Source organism: Gossypium arboreum, chromosome 2 (assembly GCF_025698485.1).
Source record: "Gossypium arboreum isolate Shixiya-1 chromosome 2, ASM2569848v2, whole genome shotgun sequence".
Lineage (NCBI taxonomy): Eukaryota > Viridiplantae > Streptophyta > Magnoliopsida > Malvales > Malvaceae > Gossypium > Gossypium arboreum.
Genome location: NC_069071.1, coordinates 111129726 through 111152764, shown reverse-complemented (window position 1 = coordinate 111152764; position 23039 = coordinate 111129726). Strand labels below are relative to the sequence as shown.

The window sequence follows — 23039 nt, the reverse complement described above, 5'->3', positions numbered from 1 at the left end:
CAGATAAATAAAGTAGATTTCAGGACCCATACGGCCTGGACACATGGCTGTGTTAGCCACAAGGGCTGGACACACGAAAAAACGCAAATTTTAGGCTTTCTAGGCATTCTAAAGTTTATAAATACCGAATGTAGACACTCAATTTTTCCTGGGCCCAGAAATAAGTCCAACAACAAAAATAATAACCCCCCTAAAAAAAAAACGAAGTCCAAATTCAGTCTAGAATTAAAAATATAATTTGGCCCGATCGGAATAGCCCATTACTTGAAAAGATTTAAGGTCCATCTACAAGCTTGACTTATATGAAAATATAATCTTCAATGATATGCAATCTTAGATATGATACAATCTTAGATATGATTGCAATCTTAGATATGATATGCAATCTTAGATATGATACAATCTTAGATATGATTGCAATCTTAGATATGATATGCAATCTTAGAACATATGATTTTGTAATCTTAGAGATTTAATTTGTAGATACCTTTTAATCTTAATCGTTGATGTAATTGATCTGTACGTTGGATTTGAGGAGGTTCAACTATAAATAGAGGCCTCTCCCTTCATTGTAAACACACTGGAGTTTTGGGAAACAATACAATTTTTTGAGAGCTTTCACTCAAATTTCTCTCCCTCTTACGTTCTTATTTTCTACGGTTTGTTCTTATTTTATTCTTTATTCATCTTCATTTTTCAACCCTTTTTATTTTGATTTAATCCATGTTTCCGATTTTTTATATATTTTAATTTTTTAAATAATTTTAGTATCATATCAAACTCTTTTATTTTTTTAATAATTTTTTTAGTATTACTCTTAATAAATTATTTTTAAATTTTACTCAAATCATTATTTTTAAAAAAATATATTTCATTTAATTGTCATATTTTATCCAAAAGGTTTTCTAAAATAAGGCAATGTTTTTCGTATTTAGGAATTCGGGAAATAGTGCCCTAACATGCTGGGTTGCGATTTCCCGTTTGTCTAAATGCCTAAAGTATCCTTCTAAATAGATTTTGTAAATCACGAGATGATTTCAGTTACGAGAGTTTAAGAATATCATGTCCTATCATGCTGGATGTGATGTTTGTATTCTTTCGGAGCTAAGGAATCTCGATTTTTCAACTTAGATAATTCCGGTTTTAAAAAAGGGATCATATTTTTAAATCCTTTCAAAATTTTGACATTAAGATAGAAAACTATTCAATTTGGTACCAATTTTGGGCGTTGCGAGGGTGCTAATCCTTCCTCGTACGTAATCGACTCCCGAACCTATTTTCTTAATTTTTGTAGACCAAAACTTTTTATAAGGTGATCCAATCACACCTAAAAAGGTTGGTGGCGACTCCTGTTTTCGTTTTTCAAAAGTCGATCCCCATTTTTCAAACATCCCTTTAAAAAATGGTTTCGACAGCTTGGCGACTCCGCTGGGGACTTAAGAGAGTCAAGCCAAGAAATTGAGTATTTTCTGTCTTAATGTCGAAAGTTTGGAAAATTTAAAATTGGATCCTTTTTACATGTGTTTGCTACATATGTTTGTTACCTTATTGCTGTACATTGCATTTGCATGACCGTTGTGGTCACACCCTTACGTGGGAGTGAGAAGCTACGCTTTCGTAAGGTTTTTGTCTTCGTATGAGCTAGTGGATTGCTTCCGGGATACTGTACCTATGTCTTCGTGAGATTTTCATCTCCGTATGACCATAGAGAAATGTGTCCCCCTGAACTGAACTTGGTCTATATGAGCCTATAATGGGTGAAGACCAAGGAATCTGCTGGTTCAGGTACCCTGGCTTTAGAGCTAAAACTCATGTAGTGAACTTTAAGTGCTTGCTCTAGGTAGTATGGTGATGACCTTTAGTACCTACCTTTATAAGTGCTTGTTTATTATATCTTTTTATATGAACTGCCTTCTTTTTTTATTTTGTCATCATCGCATATCATTCATCATTAAAAGGTGTCGATTCAAGGTTCGATTTCTGAGTTAGGAAGTTTTGTAATAAGGAATGAATATCTTAAAGTGGAGGACAACTCTTCCGTTTATGCGTGGTCAGAGAAAACCCAGTTAGAGAAAGGAGATAGTGTCACCAAGGGATATACATCAGAGTTGTGGGACTTTACTCGTGTCAGTTCGACACAAAATATTTTCGGGAGATGAAGGACATTTGGGCCCAATGGGATGACGAGGCTAAACAACTTTTCTTTCAGACTTATGGAGATCTTTCTTATTTGCTAAACATTAAGGTAGATAAGCATCTGTTTCGAGCTATGGTACAGTTCTGGAACCCTGCTTATAGTTGCTTTACATTTGGAGAGGTAGATATAGTGCCTACTTTGGAGGAGTATACAACCTTGCTTCGTTGTCCGAGAATTCAAGGTAACAAAGCTTATGTTAGGCCTGCTAGTCTCCCAACTTTTGTGAGGAAATTAGTGATGATCACATGGATGAGTGAGCAGTGGGCTGTAGCTTGAGTGCAGCAAAAGGGCGATAGCAAGTGCATTCCGTGGGCCATTTTGAGGGATCTGATATTGACACACCCAGATGTGACGAAGAAGGTCAACGTTTTGGCCTTAAGTATTTACAGCTTGGTGATTTTCCTGAAGGCAATAGGACACATAGATGCGGCAGTCGCAAATTTGTTTGATCGTATTGGTAAACAGAACACACCGGTGCTAGCAATCCTAGCTGAGACTTTTAGATCCTTGAAGTACATGTCGGAGAGCCAGTGAAGTAGATTCATTGGATGCGCACAGTTGTTGTTAGTATAGTTCCATAGTCACTTTTGGAAGCTTGAGAAGGTTCTTTGCCGAGTGTTCTTTGAGGGTTATTCCCCCTTAAAGGAAGCAGCAACTACACCAAGGAGAGACGATATTACAGAAGAAAGGTGGATGGATATTCTTCAGATTTTTCGAGAGGAGGAGGTTTTGTGGAAAGTACTTTGGATGACTCCTAATGAAGTCCTTTATTGCTGCGGCAGTTTTGATTGGGTACCTCTTCCTAGGATTTGGGGAGTCATTGACTATGCACCGTTACTCGTCCTAAAGCAATATAAAGCGGGGCAGTTCAGATAGAGGTCGAGAGTTAGCTTTGTTATTAGATAGGGTTTAGACTCTGGGCTTATGAGCGAAAGCGTATTTGTAATCCGTTTTATGAAAAGACTTTTGTTCCTTAAATAACATTTTCTAAAATCAAACTGAATCGAGATTGATACCTTTTTGCATTCATGCATTTGCATTACATTACATCAAAGAAAAAAAGGTGTTGATTCGAAATTCGATTCCTAAATAGAATAGCATGTCATAAGGAAACAAATTTCTTGATAAAGTGGATTGTAGTGCGGTCGTCTGAATATAGTCCAAGTAAACACGATGAGAGAAAGCTGGTAGTCCACGGAGGAATACATGATGTAATTGCCAGAGATTCAAGCCAACAAAGGCATGACGAGAGAGCATCAGAAGTCCACGAAGGAATACATGACTTGATTTAGTTGCCAACAAAGATTATCCAAGAGCAGACACTTTTTGATGAGTATCATGGAGATAAGCGAGCAAGAGATTGAGGCTCAGATTAAGCAGCAAGGAGCTAGCAAAGGCATCTTTTGGAGAATTTACAGGATTCAACCATGAAGAAAAGATCAACGTTGTAAAGAAATTTGTTTTCTAGAAAAGTTATTTTAATGGAATTGAATTCAAGATCAACATCTCCTTTTCTTTTGCATTCATGCATTTGCATTGCATCACATCACATGCATTTAAATCTATAAAAAGACCCTAATTAAGGATAAAAAGAGAAAGAAAGAGAGAAAGAGAGAAGAGGGTCACGGTTGAGCGAAAAGAAGACGCTCCCTTACATATCCTAGACTTTTGTATCAGGAGGGATAGCTTACCTGGAGATAGGGGTGTTTGGAAATGAAAATCATTCCATCAATGCCATACATGAAGAAGGGACTGATTAAGGAAACCTTGAGGGCATTCGCCCTTACGAACCGAGAAGCTCTCTGAATAATTGGACTGCGGAGGAACTTCCTATAGTCTTTAGGAATTTTTTAGAGTAATTCTCGAAACATTCTTGTTATTTTAGAGCCTAGGAGTAATAGGATTTCATTTGTGAAATGGGCTTACAATCATCTATTTTTTTTTAATAAAGCATAACTTTTATCAATTTGAACGAGTATTGTTTCATTTTTATCAACCAATATTCCGTTAAATTTTGGCAATTCTTATTCTTTCATTCATAGCACATAAATAATCATTCTTAAATTCATTCATTCTTTGTATATTCTTTATACTTCACAGATCCCTAGATATCAATGACATGAGCATTGATATTACAAATCTTGATTTCTCTCATGAGCAAGACATGTGTTTAGAGGAATCACAGGATTTTGAAGATGTCCAGGATTGTGATGTGTCTCTAGATCTTTTAAGGATGGTGAAACAGGAGGAGAAACAAATCATGCCGCATGAGAAAGAGGCAATAGAGAATGTAGCCCTAGAGAAAGGGAAGGAGGTGAAAATTGGCACGCATATTGCTGATGATATAAGGCAATGATTGATTGAGTTGCTACGTGAGTTCAAGGATATCTTCGCATGGTCCTATCAAGATATGCCAGGGTTAAATACTGATATTGTGGTGCATCGTCTTCCAATAAGACAGGATTGTAAACCAGTTCAACAGAAGTTACGAAGAATGAGACCAGATATCGTATTAAAAATAAAGGATGAAGTCAAGAAACAGTTTGATGCATGATTCTTACAAGAGGTGAAGTATTCTGAATAGGTAGCTAACATTGTACCAGTTCCTAAGAAGGACGGGAAGGTACGAATGTGTGTTGATTACAGGGATCTGAACAAAGCTAGCCCAAAAGATAATTTCTCTCTGCCTCATATAGACACTTTGGTAGATAACACAGCAGGATATTTGTTGTTCTCCTTCATGGATGGTTTTTCAGGGTACAATCAGATAAAGATGCATCTTGAAGACATGGACAAAACCACCTTCATAACCTTGTGGGGGACTTTCTGTTACAAGATAATGCCTTTTGGGCTAAAGAATGCAGGGGCAACATACCAAAGGGCTATGGTGACCTTATTTCATGATATGATGCATAAGGAAATTGAGGTGTATGTTGATGATATGATTGCCAAATCTCGAACAGAGGAGGAACATATTGAGGTTTTAAAGAAACTATTCTTGAGATTAAGGAAGTTTCAGTTAAAACTTAATCCGGTAAAATGCACTTTTAGAGCTAGGTCGGGGAAGTTACTAGGTTTTGTGGTCAGTGAAAAAGGAATAGAAGTTGATTTAGACAAAGTTAGAGTCATACAAGATTTTCCTTCACCGCGTACTTAGAAAGAAGTTCGGGGTTTTCTTGGAAGGTTGAATTATATTGCTCGGTTTATTTCACAATTAACTGAGAAATGTGACCCTATATTTCGCCTCCTTAGAAAACACAACCAAGGTACTTAGGATGAGGAATGCCAGAGTGCTTTCGATAAGGTTAAGCAATACTTGTTAAATGCTCCTGTGTTATCTCCACCTAATCCAGGTAGACCATTAATTCTGTACTTATCAGTGTTTAGCAATTCTATGGGGTGTGTGCTTGGCCAACATGACGAGTCGGGAAGAAATGAGAAGGCGATATACTACCTCAGCAAGAAATTCACAGAGTGTGAGATGAGATATTCGCCAATTAAGAAATTGTGCTGTGCTTTAATCTGGATGACTCGAAGGCAATATATGTTGTATCATACTACTTGGCTTATTTCAAAACTTGAACCTCTGAAGTATATGATGGAGTCAACAGCTTTGAATGGAAGAATGGCGAGGTGGAAAATTCTGCTTTCAGAGTTTGACATAGTTCATGTGAGCCAGAAGGCTATAAAAGGAAGTGCGATAGCGGAATTTCTGGCTAGTAGAGCTCTAGAAGACTATGAGCCGTTGAATTTTGATTTCTCAAATGAGGAGTTGATGTGTGTAGCAGCTACAGAGGATTATCCTTCGAAGTTGAGCTTTGATGGGGCATCCAATGCAGTGGGAAATGGAAGTGGGGCAGTCTTGGTATCCCCAAATGGTGATTATTATCCATTCATGTGCAAGTTGGATTTTGATTGCACAAACAATATGGCCGAGTATGAAGCGTGCATCATGGGACTCCGAGCGGCTATAGAGCGAAGAATAAGAACCTTGGAAGTTTATGGAGACTCCACGTTGGTAATTTACCAACTTAAAGGTGAATGGGAGACAAGGGATCCTAAATTGATCAATTATCGAAAGGTAGTTTTGGGGTTACTTGAGGAGTTCGATGATATCACTTTCAATTATATCCCATGAGACGAAAATCAAATGGCAGATGCTCTAGCAACCTTGGCTTCAATGATTAAAATGAATAAAGAGGAGGAGATGAGACCCATTCAGATGAGTATCTTTGAGGCTCCAGCTCACTGTTATAACATTGAGGAAGAAGAAAAAGATGATAACCCTTGGTATCAGGATATATTGCGATATGTGAGAGATCAAATACCCAGAACAGGCAACTGAAAATGATAAGCGAACTTTAAGGAGATTAGCTTGCGGCTATGTTTTGGATGGGGACATCTTGTACAAAAGAAGAAAGGACCAAGTACTGTTGAGATGTGTTGACGCGGATGGAAGCTAAGTTAATCTTGGAAGAAGTTCACGAGGGTGTTTGTGGGGTGCACACTAATGGTTTCACGATAGCTAGATAAATCATGAGGTTTGGATATTATTGGTCTACTTTGGAAGGGGATTGTATCAACTACGCCAAAAAATGCCATCAATGTCAGATTTATGGAGACAAGATTCATGTACCACCTTCAGCTCTACACGTTATGACTTCGCCATGACCTTTTTCTATGTGGGGCATGGATGTCATTGGGCCAATATCACCAAAAGCTTCAAATGGGCATCGCTTTATTTTTGTGGTCATTGATTACTTCACGAAGTGGGTAGAGGCTGTTTCTTATGCGAATGTTACTAAGTCGGCTGTAAGTTGTTTCTTGAAGAAAGAGATTATTTGTCGGTATAGGATGCCTGAAAGGATCATATCAGACAATGTACTGAACTTGAACAACAAAACGATAGCAGAAGTTTGCAGTCAGTTCAGAATTAAGCATCATAACTCTTTGCCGTATCGCCCAAATATGAATGGGGCAGTGGAAGCTGCTAACAAAAACATCAAGAAGATAGTGGGAAAAATGAATGAAACCTACAGAGACTGGCATGAGAAGTTACCATTTGCACTCTTAGCTTACCGAACGTCTGTCAGAACCTCTACCGGGGCAACTCCTTTCTTGTTGGTTTATTGGATGGAAGCAGTGTTACCCATTGAAGTGGAAATACCGTCTCTTCGAGTCTTGTCAGAGATAAAGTTGAATGAAGCTGAATGGATACAATCGCGATATGATCAGTTGAACTTGATTGAGGAAAAGAGGCTAAAGGTCATTCGTCATGGTCAGATGTATCAGAAGCGAATGATGCGAGCTTACGACAAGAAAGTATGACCAAGAGAATTCCACGAGGGGGATCTTGTGCTGAAAAAGATCCTCCCTATTCAAAAGAACTTTAGAGGAAAATGGATGCCAAATTGAGAAGGGCCGTATGTCGTGAAGAAGGCCTTCTCTGGGGGTGCATTGATCTTAACGGAAAAAGATGGGAAGAGTTTGCCCAATCCAGTGAATTCAGACTCAGCCAAAAAGTACTTTGTCTAAAAGAGAGAAGAATTCAGGGTGAAAACCCGTAAAAGGTGCCTTGAATTTTCAAAAAAAAAATAGAGAGGCCAAGGTGAAAACCCGCAAAGGGCGCTTTGTGACCAAAGAGGTTTTGAGTTGAAAAACCGAAAGGGCAGCTCAAATTTTGAAGAGCACACGGTAATCTTGCTATATCTGATTCAACGAAGAGTGAAGCGCGTTGCATATCAGGGCATCAACAAAGTACTTTGGATCTTTTAAACACATGTTGAATTTAAGAAAGTCTTCATGGAGCTGGCATATAAACGCTCAAGCGGCGATATCTAGGGTATCTAACTTTTGTCTGCTTTGCTATCTTTAGATTCTTTTCTTCTCAAAGATAGGCTTTGATTAATTTCCTTTTATTTTTGACAAATTTTTCAAATCTAATCATTCTCAAGATTAAATTCATCTTCCATTATTCTTAAAGTATGTTGCATTAAAATAATGATAGATGAACTAAATAATTTTCACAAATGAAGTTTTGCTCATTACTCTGGAAATTTCTAGATAATACAAGAAACTAAAACAGAACAATTGTTCGAAGAATTTACGTAAGTGAGGTTTGAAAGAACTCGAGGAAATTCTTTCTTTAGTCCAAAATGATGATTGGACAAATCAAACGATTCGATCCTAAGAGAGGATCATCTTACAGACATTTTTGGTGGGTCATAGCATTTGAAGAATGGTACAAATCCACAGGCTGAGTAGGAATGATACTTCGAGAGAAATAAGGATAAACTTCGACGAAAAAATGAGTGGTGACGTCTGGAATAGGGGTCATATTCATAAACATTTTGCATTATAACAGGTTTAATTGGAAGCATTTGACTCACTTCGATCATAGCATCCTAATCATTAGGCATGAACTCATACACATTATACAGGTTATGTCCTTCAAGGGACAATGAAGATTGATGCACCTTAACCCCCTAAGCAGTAGGGTAACAGGCTAAAGCATAGCAGATTTGACCTTTGGGTGTTTACACTGAAGCGGATCCAAGATGATTTAACATCTCTGTATTGTCAGAGAACAAATCGAAGAAACAGATTTGGCATATCCATATTCGACGGAGAGCAGATCGAAGACATAGTAGATCTAACCTTCAGATGTTTTCACATCGAAGTAGATCCAAGATGATTTGGTATCCTTGCGTTGACAAGGAACAGATCGAAGACATAGCAGATTTGGCTTTCACATGTTTACGTTGAAGCAGATCTAAGATGATTTGGCATCTCTATACTGTCAGAGAACAAATTGAAGAAACAGATTTGGCATCTCAGAAACAGATTTGGCGTCTCCATATTCAACGGAGAGTAGATCGAAGACATAGTAGATCTGACCTTCATTGAAGCAGATCCAAGATGATTTGGCATCTCTGTATTAGGCGGGGAGCAGATCGAAGACATAACAGATTGGACCTTCATTGAAGCAGATCCAAGATGATTTGGCATCTCTATATTAGACGGGGAGCAGATCGAAGACACAGCAGATCTGACCTTCATTGAAGCAGATCCAAGATGATTTGGCATCTCTGTATTAGGCGGGGAGCAGATCGAAGACATAACAGATTGGACCTTTATTGAAGCAGATCCAAGATGATTTGGCATCTCTGTATTAGACGGGGAGCAGATCAAAGACACAGCAGATCTGACCTTCATTGAAGCAGATCCAAGATGATTTGGCATCTCTGTATTAGGCGGGGAGCAGATCGAAGACATAATAGATTGGACCTTCATTGAAGCAGATCCAAGTTGATTTGGCATCTCTGTATTAGACAGGGAGTAGATCGAAGACACAGTAGATCTGACCTTCATGTGTTTACATCGAAGTAGATCCAAGATGACAGATTTGACATTTCTGTATTAGACGGGGAGCAGATTGAAGAAGTAGATTTGGCATCTCTGTATTAGACGGGGAGCAGATCGAAGATAACAGATTTGGCGTCTCTGTATTAGACGGGAAGCAGATTGAAGATAATAGATTTGGCGTCTCTGTATTAGACGGGGAGCAGATCAAAGATAGTAGATATCGCCTTCCTGAGTTGCAGTGAAGTAGATTGAAGCCGTTAAGAGGCCATTTAAAGAAGATCAATGATCAAGAACTCAAGACTCGGCGAGCCCGAGCAAAATTGGTCCTTTTGTAGTCTTTGCTCTATTCCTATTACACAACAATGAGCAAAGAAGGGCAGCTGTAGACACTCAATTTTGCCCGGGCCCAGAAATAAGTCCAAAAACAAAAATAATAAACCCAAAGAAAACGAAGTCCAAGTTCAGTCCAGAACTACAAATATAATTTGGCCCGATCGGAATGACCCATTACTTGAAAAGATTTAAGGTCCATCTACAAGCTTGACTCATATGGAAATATAATCTTCAATGATATGCAATCTTAGATATGATATGCAATCTTATATGATACAATCTTAGATATGATTGCAATCTTAGATATGATATGCAATCTTAGATATGATACAATCTTAGATATGATTGCAATCTTAGATATGATATGCAATCTTAGAAGATATGATTTTGTAATCTTAGTGATTTAATTTGTAGATACCTTTTAATCTTAACCGTTGATGTAATTGATCTGTACCGTTGGATTTGAGGAGGTTCAACTATAAATAGAGGCCTCTCCCTTCATTGTAAACACACTGGAGTTTTGGGAAACAATAAAAATTTTTGAGAGCTTTCACTCAAATTTCTCTCCCTCTTACGTTCTTATTTTCTACGGTTTGTTCTTATTTTATTCTTTGTTCATCTTCGTTTTTCAACCCTTTTTATTTTGATTTAATCCATGTTTCCCTGATTTTTTTATATATTTTAATTTTTTAAATAATTTTAGTATCATATCAAACTCTTTCATTTTTTGATAATTTTTTTTAGTATTACTCTTAGTAAATTATTTTTTAAATTTTACTCAAATCATTATTTTAAAAAAATATATTTCATTTAATTGTCATATTTTATCCAAAAGTTTTTCTAAAATGAGGCAATGTTTTTCATATTTAGGAATTGGGGAAATAGTGCCCTAACATGTTGGGTTGCGATTTCCCGTTTGTCTAAATGCCTAAAGTATCCTTCTAAATAGATTTTGTAAATCACGAGATGATTTCTGTTACGAGAGTTTAAGAATATCGTGTCCTATCATGCTAGATGTGATGTTTGTATTCTTTCGGAGCTAAGGAATCTTGATTTTTCAACTTAAATAATTCCGGTTTTAAAAAAGGGATCCTATTTTTAAATCCTTTCAAATTTTTGACATTAAGACAGAGAACTATTCAATTTGGTACCAATTTTGGGCGTTGCGAGGGTGCTAATCCTTCCTCGTACGTAATCGACTCCCGAACTTGTTTTCTTAATTTTCGTAGACCAAAATGTTTTATAAGGTGATCCAATCACACCTAAAAAGGTTGGTGGCGACTCCCATTTTCATTTTTCAAAAATCGATCCCCATTTTTCAAACATCCCTTTAAAAAATGGTTTCGACACCGAATAGAAGAAGATAGAAGGGAGCCATCATAGAATATTGAAGAAAACAACTCGAAGAACACCATTGGAGACAACTTTGAAGTAGATTTCCATCAAGATTGAAAACCTCCTTTTAATTTCTCTTGAAGTTTTTATGAGTTTCTTTATTTCCTATGGTTATTCTATCTTTAACATGTTTTTTATTCACAATTATGAACTAATTCCCTAGATACCTAGGGAAGATGAACCCTATGCTGAATTCTATTATTTGATTTCTATTTTACGCAATAAATACTTGATTCTTATTCTTAGTTATGTGTGCTTATCTCTTATTTTAATATTTTTGAGATATTAATTCATGTTTAATGTGCTTAAATTAGAGGAGGAAAAGTCCCTGTTTAAGAGTAGATCTAGTATAATTGAGTGAAGTTGCATGCAATCCTAGAAATAGGACGACATAAATCTATCAGATTAGAATCAAATTTAATAGGGGAATAAATAGATTGAGCTAATGTGAAAATAGGAGTTTTAATTAGAAAGAAATTTCAATTAATCAACCTAGAGTCAGTTGCTCTTACTCTCGAAAGAGATATTAGCATAATTTAGGGATTTCTACGGATCAAGATATTAAGTGAATAAATTGTTTAATTCATATTCATAATGATAGATGAAGTCTGGGCGAATTCTTTCTTGGGTATTGTTTCTCTCATTGGTTATTTTTCAATTATTTCCTAATTTATTCTCTGTTGAGTTCTTTAGTTAAATTAATTTAGAAGTTTTAGTCCAAACCAATCACTCCCATTTTTTAACTAAATAATAGGAAAACGGTAATTACTAGTACTTTTAGTCCTCGTGGATACGATATCTTTACTCACCGTAGCTATACTATTTATCGATAGGTGCACTTGCCTTTTTTATACTTTTAGTTAGTCACGTGAAAACATATCAGGATGATATTGAAAGGAGGAAGATTTTGACAGTTTAATGATTTGCACTTTCTGGTGGTATATCTACACATCTGTTCTAGTAGTATGTTTGCGATTTTGGTGGCTTGTCCACGTATATGTCTGTTTTGGCAGCTTGTCTGCACTATTTGGTGACTTGTCCATAATTTTGGTGTGTTATTAGATGAATGAGTTATGGAGAACTCTTTATGGTGTGTAGCAGAGTTAGGTAGGAACGTTTTTTTTTTTAAATTCTGCACTAATTTTTGAAAACTTTGCATTGACATCATCATGCATATCGAGATTCTGTGAATTTGGACTACTTATATATTTTTTGTTATATTCGAAAATATATGTTTTAAATTATAGTTTGTTATAAGTTAAGACCCACTTTGAGGTCTTTAGCTCACCTCCCTTAGTTTACTGTTTTAACAGATAAACCTCGAGGTTAGGATTTGGGCATGATTTTTGGAGGAGCTTCTCATATATTTTCATATTTAAGTATTTTAAATTAAATTTTAATTATTATTTTGGGACTGTAATAAGTTTGTTTATGGACTGTGACACGATACATTATTTTAGGGATTATTATTTTGATTTGCATGACTTGATTGCATGACATGATTGCATGACACTAGAATTTTAAAAACAGCTCAAACGAATATTTTAAATGATTTCATTTGAAACTTGGTTTTTAAATAATATTTGTCATCATCACATTTTTCTGCTGCTAATGCCGAAAAATAAGGTTTAATAAAATCCGAAATGGTTTTGAATAATGATTGAATTTTTCTAAAACTATCAGGCTTTTGAGAAATTAAGATAAATGTTAGATTTCATTTGTTTTGAATTGATAAGCTAATGGTTTTAAAATATGTTCAAAATTATGAAAATCTAATTTAGGTCATTTATTGATTTCAATGGATTTGAACAATTACGCAATTGGTTTAAAAAGTATGTTTAAATTTTCGAAAGTCTACTTTGACCATTTTGGTTGTCAATGTAGCTTTTCGAATTCGGCCATAATGTTTGAGCCGGGTTTTGGACGTTACAATCATAGTGATTTTGATTATTAATGTCTCCTTATCTTATTATAGTATTAATGGTTGAATTACTTGATTATATTTATAGTTAAATATGATAGATTACCAGTTTCGTGTTTTGGTTTGTTCAAAATTTATTAAAGGGGAAAATCGTTGAGGCTATTATGAGAACAATGACACCAAGTAATTACTATTGCATTTGTAACTGCTTAGGTTTCATAACATGTCTTGTTTGAAGTGGACAATATTTTAAACCAAAACAGTTGAGCCATGACTTAATTAAAATAGTGGACGTGTGCTGACCCATATTTAAAAATCAATCTTATGGAGGAACAAGCCTTTGAAGATTTGATCAATTTAGATCAACCAAATCGAATCTCTGATTTAAAAATATATCTAGAAAAATCTCTGATTTATTTGAGACTTTATTAAAATATTGTAATTGGTCTGTATATCAATAAGTTCGAAAATGCTTACATATGTGATACTCGTATATGTTAGCGACCTAGAGTTTTTAACATTTAAACCTGTTCATTGGGAATATGTTTTAGAAAGTGTATTTTGTAAGTAAAATAAATGAGTACATTTTACAAATGAAATTTTTAAAGAGAAAATTTAGTGGAGAATGGTTTAGATATTTTTTATTAGTTTATTTTTGAATTTTACTTTAATATAATTACACATTGAGATTGATTAATTTAAATTTTAAAATTATTTGGTAACTCAACATCAATACAAAAACACAAGGAAAATACCAGACCCTTAAAAATTTAAGAAAATACTACCACTTACACATTATAACTTTTAACTCATAACATAAACCATAAAATAATCGGTAAACTAGGGGGTGATAACCAGCCGGATTTAAATCCTCACACCTAGTTTGACGAGGGAGAATTTGCGGTGCATGTAAAACAAAATTCCGCAGCCGGAGAATTTGCAATGCATGTAAAACAAAATTCCGCAGCCAACATATCTTAATATATATTCTTTGACTGCATTATCATTTATTTTATTTGAATATTTTATAGTCACCATTCTCATTTGAACTACCAAAGTGTATTCAATGTTTGCTTCCTGTTGTAGCAGCTATTCACTCCAATTAGAGAACCCCTCGGGTGAAATTGCTCTCTTTTGACTCTAATTAACCTCCAACTTACATACATTAAGAAAGGGTTACAAAAGAAGAAGAAGAAGATATTAATTTGAGGGTTTCAAATATCAATTTCTAGCATTTAGCTAATACAAATTATATTCTGTCAATGTTCTTTCATCGTGTCACCAGCCTTCTTGTTTGAATGAGATTTGTGCTAAAGATTCGAAGGGCATAGTACTGCACGTGTTGGCTTCCATTCAACAAGAGTGGGTGGAAAATGGAAATTCATACTATCATCCATGCACTGCAAATAATCACACTAATTGGTCCTCTTCATGTACAAATACACGACTTTTCATCTACAGACTCTAGATTAGTCTCAAATTTCCAGGGTATTTTTTTTTCTAACAGTAAACTACTTAGTAATTCTATTATGAATATGTTTTCGTTTTGGTCACTTTAATTAAAAAGAGCTATAATTTGATCATTAAAATTTTTAAAATTATTATTTTTTATTATTCAACTGTTAAGTGGCACTTTTAAATTAATATAATAATAATTTTAGTCCTCAATTTTAGACTTTTATAATTTGACCTTAATTATATATAAAATAATAAAAATTTAAAATTATTTTTAAAATAATATTTTTTATTATACCAAAAAGTTATGTCAAGAAACAGAAGAGGTAAAAAACAAAGAATTAATAATTTTACTTAATATATGAATTTAGATGAAAATAAACTAGACTTAAATTAAAATAAAATTTATTGAAAAATAAAGATTATTTAAAAGAAAATTTATCAAACATCACATGCATAATAATTTATTAGAACTTGCAAGTTGCAAGAGTCAATGCAAAAGAACTCATGCCAATGAATTGAAAGTTCGATGTAGTGTAATTCAATGAATTTTCTATTGCGTGCGAGAACATGGTGAAGTCTACTCTTTTCAATTTCTTGGAATAAATTAAATTTTTATAGTCAATAGACTTAATTTAAAAGAGCCTACTGACCAATTTTTGACTAGTCCTTTAGTTGTTCTCTTTTAAAAAATTAATAAAGTACCATGTATTTGACAATCGGTTGATAGTTGATTGTAATTATTAGTTTGGCCAATTGATTTTATTAATTGATTTAATCAACTAATTTAATTCATTAATTATTTAAAATGTTTGATAAAATTTAGTTGATAGCTGGAAGCTAATATGTAAAATGATAAACAAATGCATGACTCATTTTACTGTTAACTATTTATTTGTTTATATTGCTGTAGTCTTTATTGGGTGAAATTATCGAAATAAAACATTATTACCAAAGAATTAAAACATCTATTATAGAAATTAATTATTGAATATTTTTGAAATTTTAAATAAAGAAATTTTCCTTATTTGCAAATATTAACATTATGGAAATTGATAAATATTAATAGTGTATCAATATAATTGTAAACTATATCCTTAGTGATAATTATGTCATGTTCCTAATATGTAAATTAGTAATAATTATGTCAAACTCTGAATAAATTTGTCAAGTAGCATATTTCAATTAATATAAAGTTGCATAAAAAATCATTTTTACACAAGTAAATTGAAAATAAATTAAGAGTACATAAATGTTGAAACCATTTTTTTGAAAAAAAACGAGGATCGACTTTTAAAACAAAGTGCGAAATTGCCACCAATCTTTTCGTTTAGGTGTGATTGGATCACCTATAAAACATTTTATTAAATCGATTTTGGTCTACAAAAAAAATAAAGTGGGTTCGGGAGCCAGATACGTATGAGGAAGGGTTAACACCCTCACTACGCCCAAAATTGGTACCGAATTGATTAAGTGCTATCCTAATGTCTAGGTTTTTTTCTAAAAAAAATTTGAAATATGGTTCCTTTTAAAACATTTGAGTGGTTTGAGTCGGTCGTCAGAACTCTCTCGTTTCAAAGGTATAAAACATTACATCCAGCACGATAGGACATGATCCTTTATACCTTTGAGAACACGATTAATTTTTGACTTCCAAAAGCTCTTAGGTCAAAAATTATAAAAGGATGTCCGAATATTTAGTCCAACGAAAAATCGAAACCCAGCACGACACGATTTCTCGAATTTCTAAATACTGAATATTGCCTTATTTTAGGATTTTTTAAAAAAAAATTTGTAAACTCAAAACATATTAATTTTACTTGAAATAAAATAGAATAATTGATTTTAAAGAGTTGGAAATTATAAAGCGACATTTGTAAACCAAAAGGGAAAAAATAAAAACATGGGATAATGTGCACACATAAAATACAATACTTGATGAATGAAGATAATAAAACCTTATTTAACCAACTAACAAAACAAACAATTAAATATAACTAACCCAAAATATAACCGAATTCACAAACATAGATGAACAACAATTGATTTAATAATACATAAAAAACGAATAAATGTGATGTAACAAATATACATGAAATAATATAAAACAATTAACACATGAGGTACTAAACAACATAAAACTAATATGATACAAAACAATTTCTAAAAAAATGATGCATTGATGAGCAAATAACACATGCCGAACTTGAAATAATTTATAAAAAAAAAACTAAGAATATATATAATATTTTAAAATAGATGTTACAAAAGAAGACATTTGAATCAAATAATATGCAAAGTGTTAAAACATTTGTTTAAAATTGACAATATACACAATAAAAGGGACTTTAAATAATACATAAAACTTGAAAGGATAGTAAAATATATAATCACACAATAGTTTAAAAAACATATACACATGTAAACAAATTTAGAAGCAATTATATGCAAAAGTATCATTGAGTTAAATATGAGCCTAGGGTTAAGCATATGTACTAATCTACATAAAGACATTTAAACAAAATATTATATAGAATGTTAAAATAATATGATATAAAAAGAATTTCAAAATGGTGATTTTATAAAAATAAAGTAGAGTTATTAAAGTATTTCAACACCTATAAAAATATTATGAACTTTAAAATAATACGTACTTCAAATGGAAAGCTCAATTTAAATAATATATATGTACAAATATATATATATATGTATATAAATATTTAAATGGAATATTATACAAAATGTTAAAGTAATATTACATGAGGATTTTAAAATAATAAATTTTTTTACATAAAGTAAAATTATTAAGGTAATCTCAACACATAAAAAATATTAAATGAATTCCCTAACAAATAATGCATTGTATAGATTGAAAACTTAATTAAAATAAATTCAAAATAACGGGATGATTTATAAATAAAATAGGTCATTAAAATAAAAAAGGACCAGCGTGCCACGAACGCGAATGCTTAGGGACCAAATCTGGAAATATTCCAGATCCTAAAACGCTGTACAGAGGCACGGGCTAAAATGAAAATATGCACAAATTACAAGGACAAATTTAAAAATGAAACAAAACACATTAAGCGCAATTGAATGCTTGTGCAAAAGGAAAGGATTAATGGCGCAAATAACCTTCATAGGACCAAGACGCGCGGATCTGGACGTGTCTAAGTCGGGTCCTCGGGTCATGCTACCTGTGCTACACTGTTTTGAGCCATTGGAATTGGCTTCAAACGGTATCGTTTCATCCCGTTTATAAAGGGAAAGAAACCCTATTACTGATGAAATGGGAAAACAGAAGAATTCTAACTCTCTCCTCTCCATTCGGCTGATCCAACAGCCTCTCATTCGCATGCTCTTGCTTCACTTTAAACAGTTACTTGAGATGCGCAGATGTGCCATGGAGAATCATACCTCGAGGATTATCTACTTCGATTTCGAAATCCCGTCCCTACTTCGATTGCGAGAAGATGGGCCTCGACCACTAAGGTAAATCCTTTCTTTCTTTTATTTTCTTATGTCAAAATTTCGTGTAAACCCAAAGAAGAAAAACACAAAAAGGAAAGAACAGAAAAGAAATAAGACTGGGAATCACCTTTCAATTACTTTCGGCTTGATTTTTTTTAGTATGCGTAAAAAAAATTACAATGGATTGTTCACGGCTTTATAGCTGAATGTTCAAAAGAATTAAAATACAATTTTTTTTCTTTGTTCTTCGTATTGGCTGTTGCTCTGCTGCTGTTTGCTTGGTTTTTTTCGCAGGTACGGAGCGTGTGCTGGCACTAGGCGTGGGTGTACGGAGGCGCGCGTGGTGGTTGTACAGTGCTGAAGGCTGGGGCTTGACTGCGGCGCAAGGGGGAGAAACCCTGGGTTTCTGTTTCTAAAGTATTTTGGGCCGTTTGGGCCTTAAATTTTGGGCTGTAATTGAGTTTTTTGTAATGGGATTTGGGTCTATTTGGACTATTTAATAGATTTGAATTTTATATTTATTTAGTTTATGTTTGTACGGACCCGGGCAGATTTGGGCCTATACAATAAATTTTCAAGAAATAAATACATATCTCATTATGTTTGAAAGCATGTGGCAAATGGAGTAATTTTTGAACAAGTATGGTTAGGTATATCATTTCATATTTCATATCCAATCAGCTATGAAAAAAATTATTCATCCCTTCACTTTTTATTTTATAGGTTTTAGCTCAACAATTTTTTATAAACCTTCATTCACTAAATACTACAATTAGAAATTTTGACTATCCAATTATCCATTTGTGCCCAAATCAATTAAAAATACTCTAAAACTCTGTTTATTGAACACTCCTAAAATAAATGATTTGGATAATAACAACTATAGTAAATATATAACGTTTAAAAATCTAATAAAAACAAAATAATCAAATATTGCAACTTATCTGAGACATAGTCCACCACGTTTCTTTATTTATTTAAATTATTTTTCCAAGATATCGTTAATTGTCCACTATTGCATATATAAAAAAAAAATTATGCATTATATAATTACTTTTATTTATAATTTAGAGCATATGTTAAATGTCTTAACAGGCGATTATAATTTGCATACTGATTGTCATTGACAATTATAAAATAAGGGTTATTATTTTATACATATTTTAAAAATATTTTCTCTCATTAAGATTAATTTTTTAATTTATATTATTATTTAAAATTTTAAATAAGTTAATAGTACAATTAATTAAATATTAATTTAATTGAAAATGTTTAAATTTATAAAATTAATTTTAAATAAAAATAAGGGTTTTTAATCATCTTATATTTTATATAAGATCATAAAATCAATTCAAACCTAGAAAAAACTATCAATTTATCTTTTAGTACAACCATTTTAAAGCTAAAAAGATTAGAAGAATAACCACATGTAGGATTTAAACTTAGGAGCCATAAACTTTAAAATTTTAATTTTACCCTTTCAATCAAATTTATATTTTATTTTCATAAAAAAAGCTTATAAATGTACCTCATATAAATTTTTTTACTCACAGAATATGTATCATAATTTAATGTTCCATGGTTATTTAAAAAATATTCATTTATCTTAAAGAGAAAACATTGACGTATTTTTAAAAATAATTAGATTAAACTTTCAAATTCCTGAGAATTAGGTGTTAATATAACTAGTAATATATAATCTTTGTTCACTTTTTTATATAATCTACTGCTCTGCTTGGAAGCATGGTTAATACTCAAAGTCTTCACCAGCAAGCTACTGTAGTTTATTAAGAAATTTCAACACTAAATAAATCAGAATGGTTGGTGACGAAGAGTCTGCTAATAGATAGATGACTTCAATTCTGTTAAAGTAGACCAAATGATATATATATATATATATATACAGCCTACCACATTTCTTAATTAAATATTTAGTAAATGTTTCTGCAGTCATCAACTTGGAACAAAAGATAGAAACCAACAAAAGTAAGAAAGGGGCCTTTTCTTTTTATTTACATTCCTACTTACCATATGCTCATGTTTTTCTTTCTTTCTTTTTAATTTTTTTTTATAATTTTCCTTAGTTTTCGAAATTGTCTTTCTTTGACTTGAGTGAGTAATCTGGTATCTATAAATACCTGCTGCAATTGCATACTTAGCCTCACACAAATATCTGTGCTAATTTATAAGAACACAAATTTATTAGCACTTTGAACAATCTATTTGGTTCCAACAAGAGAAATACATGGCTTCACAAGTTTCTCAAATCCTTGCTTCACCCCATACTTCCATTCCCTGCAACATGGAAAATCGTCCCAAGGCTGATTTTCACCCTGGCATTTGGGGAGATATCTTCCTCAATTGCCCTAATGAGGTACATGTTTTGTGTTGTTGTTTTATTGATCTTAATATTTTTTAAATAAATTGTATTTAATACGAAGAAATTTTCATTTTTGAGCAGGATATTGATACTGCAACTCAACTCCGACATGAAGAACTAAAAGAAGAAGTTAGGCGGCTGCTTGTGGCTCCCATGGGTGATAATTCAACCCAAAAACTGCCCCTTATTGATGCAGTCCAAAGGTTGGGTGTGTATTACCATTTTGAGGAAGAGATTGAAGATGCATTAGAAGCTATATACCATGACAACAATGATGTCGACAATGATCTCTATACCACCTCTCTTCGATTTCGATTACTTAGAGAGCATGGCTTTAATGTTTCATGTGGTAATTTAGTTTTTACTTTTAGTTATCCTAATTTTTTTTTAATTGAGCCTACCAATGTGTTTGATAATGACTTTTGGGTACTGTTTGAGCAGAGGTATTCGATAAGTTCAAAGATGAGGAAGGAAATTTCATGTCATCCATAACCACTGATGTGCAAGGACTGTTGGAGCTTTATGAAGCTTCGTATATGCGGGTGCATGGGGAAGATATATTGGATGAGGCAATTTCTTTCACCACCACTCACCTAACTCTTGCAGCACCGACTTTAGAGTATCCATTGTCGGAACAAGTTGCACATGCCTTAAAACAGTCCATCCGAAGAGGCTTGCCTAGGGTCGAGGCTAGGCGATACATTTCGATATACCAGGATATTGAATCCCATAATAAGGCATTGTTGGAATTTGCAAAGATAGATTTCAACTTGTTACAGCTTTTGCATAGAAAAGAGCTAAGTGAAATTTGTAGGTAAGAGTTTGAATGTTAGACTTCAAAATCCTAACACTCTACTAAGTGAAATGAAGATTAGGTTGTGGTAATGGGTTTGAAATCTGATGTTTGTTTTTTTTTTTCTTTATATATATATATATATAGGTGGTGGAAGGATTTAGACTTTACAAAAAAGTTACCGTTTGCGAGAGATAGAGTGGTTGAAGGTTACTTTTGGATAATGGGAGTATACTTTGAGCCACAATACTCTCCTGGTAGAAAGATGATGACAAAAGTAATAGCCATGGCATCTATCGTAGATGATACATATGACTCATATGCAACATATGATGAACTCATTCCCTATACAGATGCAATCGAGAGGTTAGATTTATTGAAATTGTGAATATACATTTACTTTGAAGTGTATAAATGATCAATTATGGGATATTAAACATTTAGCCTTGAAATTGGGTTTCAGGTGGGATATTAAATGTATGGATGAGCTCCCAGAATTTATGAAAATAAGCTATAAAGCACTATTAGATGTTTATGAGGAAATGGAGCAACTAATGGCAAAGCAAGGGAGACAATATCGTGTCGAATATGCAAGGAAGGCGGTAAGTGGATTGACAGTTAACTTGGATCTAAAATACTTTATAATCATCTAAAAATTAAAATCTAATTTTGTTTTGATGAAGCTATACAATTGAAATATATGTTAGTATTAATTATTGGATTTTGATGCTCGTGCAGATGATACGACTTGCTCAAGCTTACCTTTTGGAAGCCAAATGGACCCATCAAAACTACAAACCAACATTTGAGGAGTTTAGAGATAATGCATTGCCAACCTCGGGCTATGGCATGCTTGCTATTACAGCTTTTGTGGGCATGGGAGATGTTATAACTCCAGAGACATTTGAATGGGCAACCAACGACCCTAAGATCATCAAAGCTTCCACAATAATTTGCAGGTTCATGGATGACATCGCTGAACACAAGTTCAAGCATCGGAGAGAAGATGATTGCTCAGCCATCGAGTGCTACATGGAACAATATGGCGTAACGGCACAAGAGGCTTATGATGAATTCAACAAGCATATAGAGAGCTCCTGGAAGGACATTAACGAAGAGTTCCTGAAACCAACAGAAATGCCAGTACCTGTTCTAAATAGAAGTCTCAACCTTGCAAGAGTGATGGATGTGCTTTACAGAGAAGGAGATGGTTATACACATGTTGGCAAAGCTGCTAAAGGTGGGATCAGTTCATTGCTCATCGATCCAATTCCACTTTGAACCTATGTGCTGGTTGAAGATGTAATTCATTGAGCAATTGAATTAATAAATTAAGTTAAATTGCGAATTGATTTTAATTTATTTGTTTTCTTCTTTTATGTAAAAGGTTGATAAATTCGGCCTCTTTGTATTTCTTTTTCTGTTTTTTTAATCTAGAACATATTAAAAGTGATGAAGTTTATGTCATTTTATAGCTTGAGTTCATATTTTAACAAATTATACATTCTATTTAACAATACATTTAGATTGGTCATAAAATTTATAAATCCATTTGATTTTCATAAAATATCAAATAATAATACAAGTACTTTAATTCGTATAGAGTAAATGATTAGATATTGTATTACTAAATTAATTTAATATAATTGGCCTTGCACAATTGGAACATGTTTTATTTTGCTACCAAAAGAAAAATTCATTTGTAAAAGTTCTGATTTGCAATTGTTCT

The 23039-nt window shown here is 33.3% G+C and overlaps 1 protein-coding gene across 1 annotated transcript; it reads left to right on the top strand.

Moving 5' to 3' along the window:
* Positions 1 to 20296: 20296 nt before the first annotated feature.
* Positions 20297 to 22807, top strand: LOC108463061 ((+)-delta-cadinene synthase isozyme A-like). Its single transcript, XM_017762998.2, has 6 exons — positions 20297 to 20511; positions 20599 to 20866; positions 20959 to 21331; positions 21458 to 21676; positions 21774 to 21912; positions 22049 to 22807. Exons 1-6 carry the CDS (start codon positions 20383 to 20385, stop codon positions 22589 to 22591), a joined length of 1671 nt encoding a protein of 556 aa, XP_017618487.1. The 5' UTR covers positions 20297 to 20382; the 3' UTR covers positions 22592 to 22807.
* Positions 22808 to 23039: the final 232 nt, after the last annotated feature.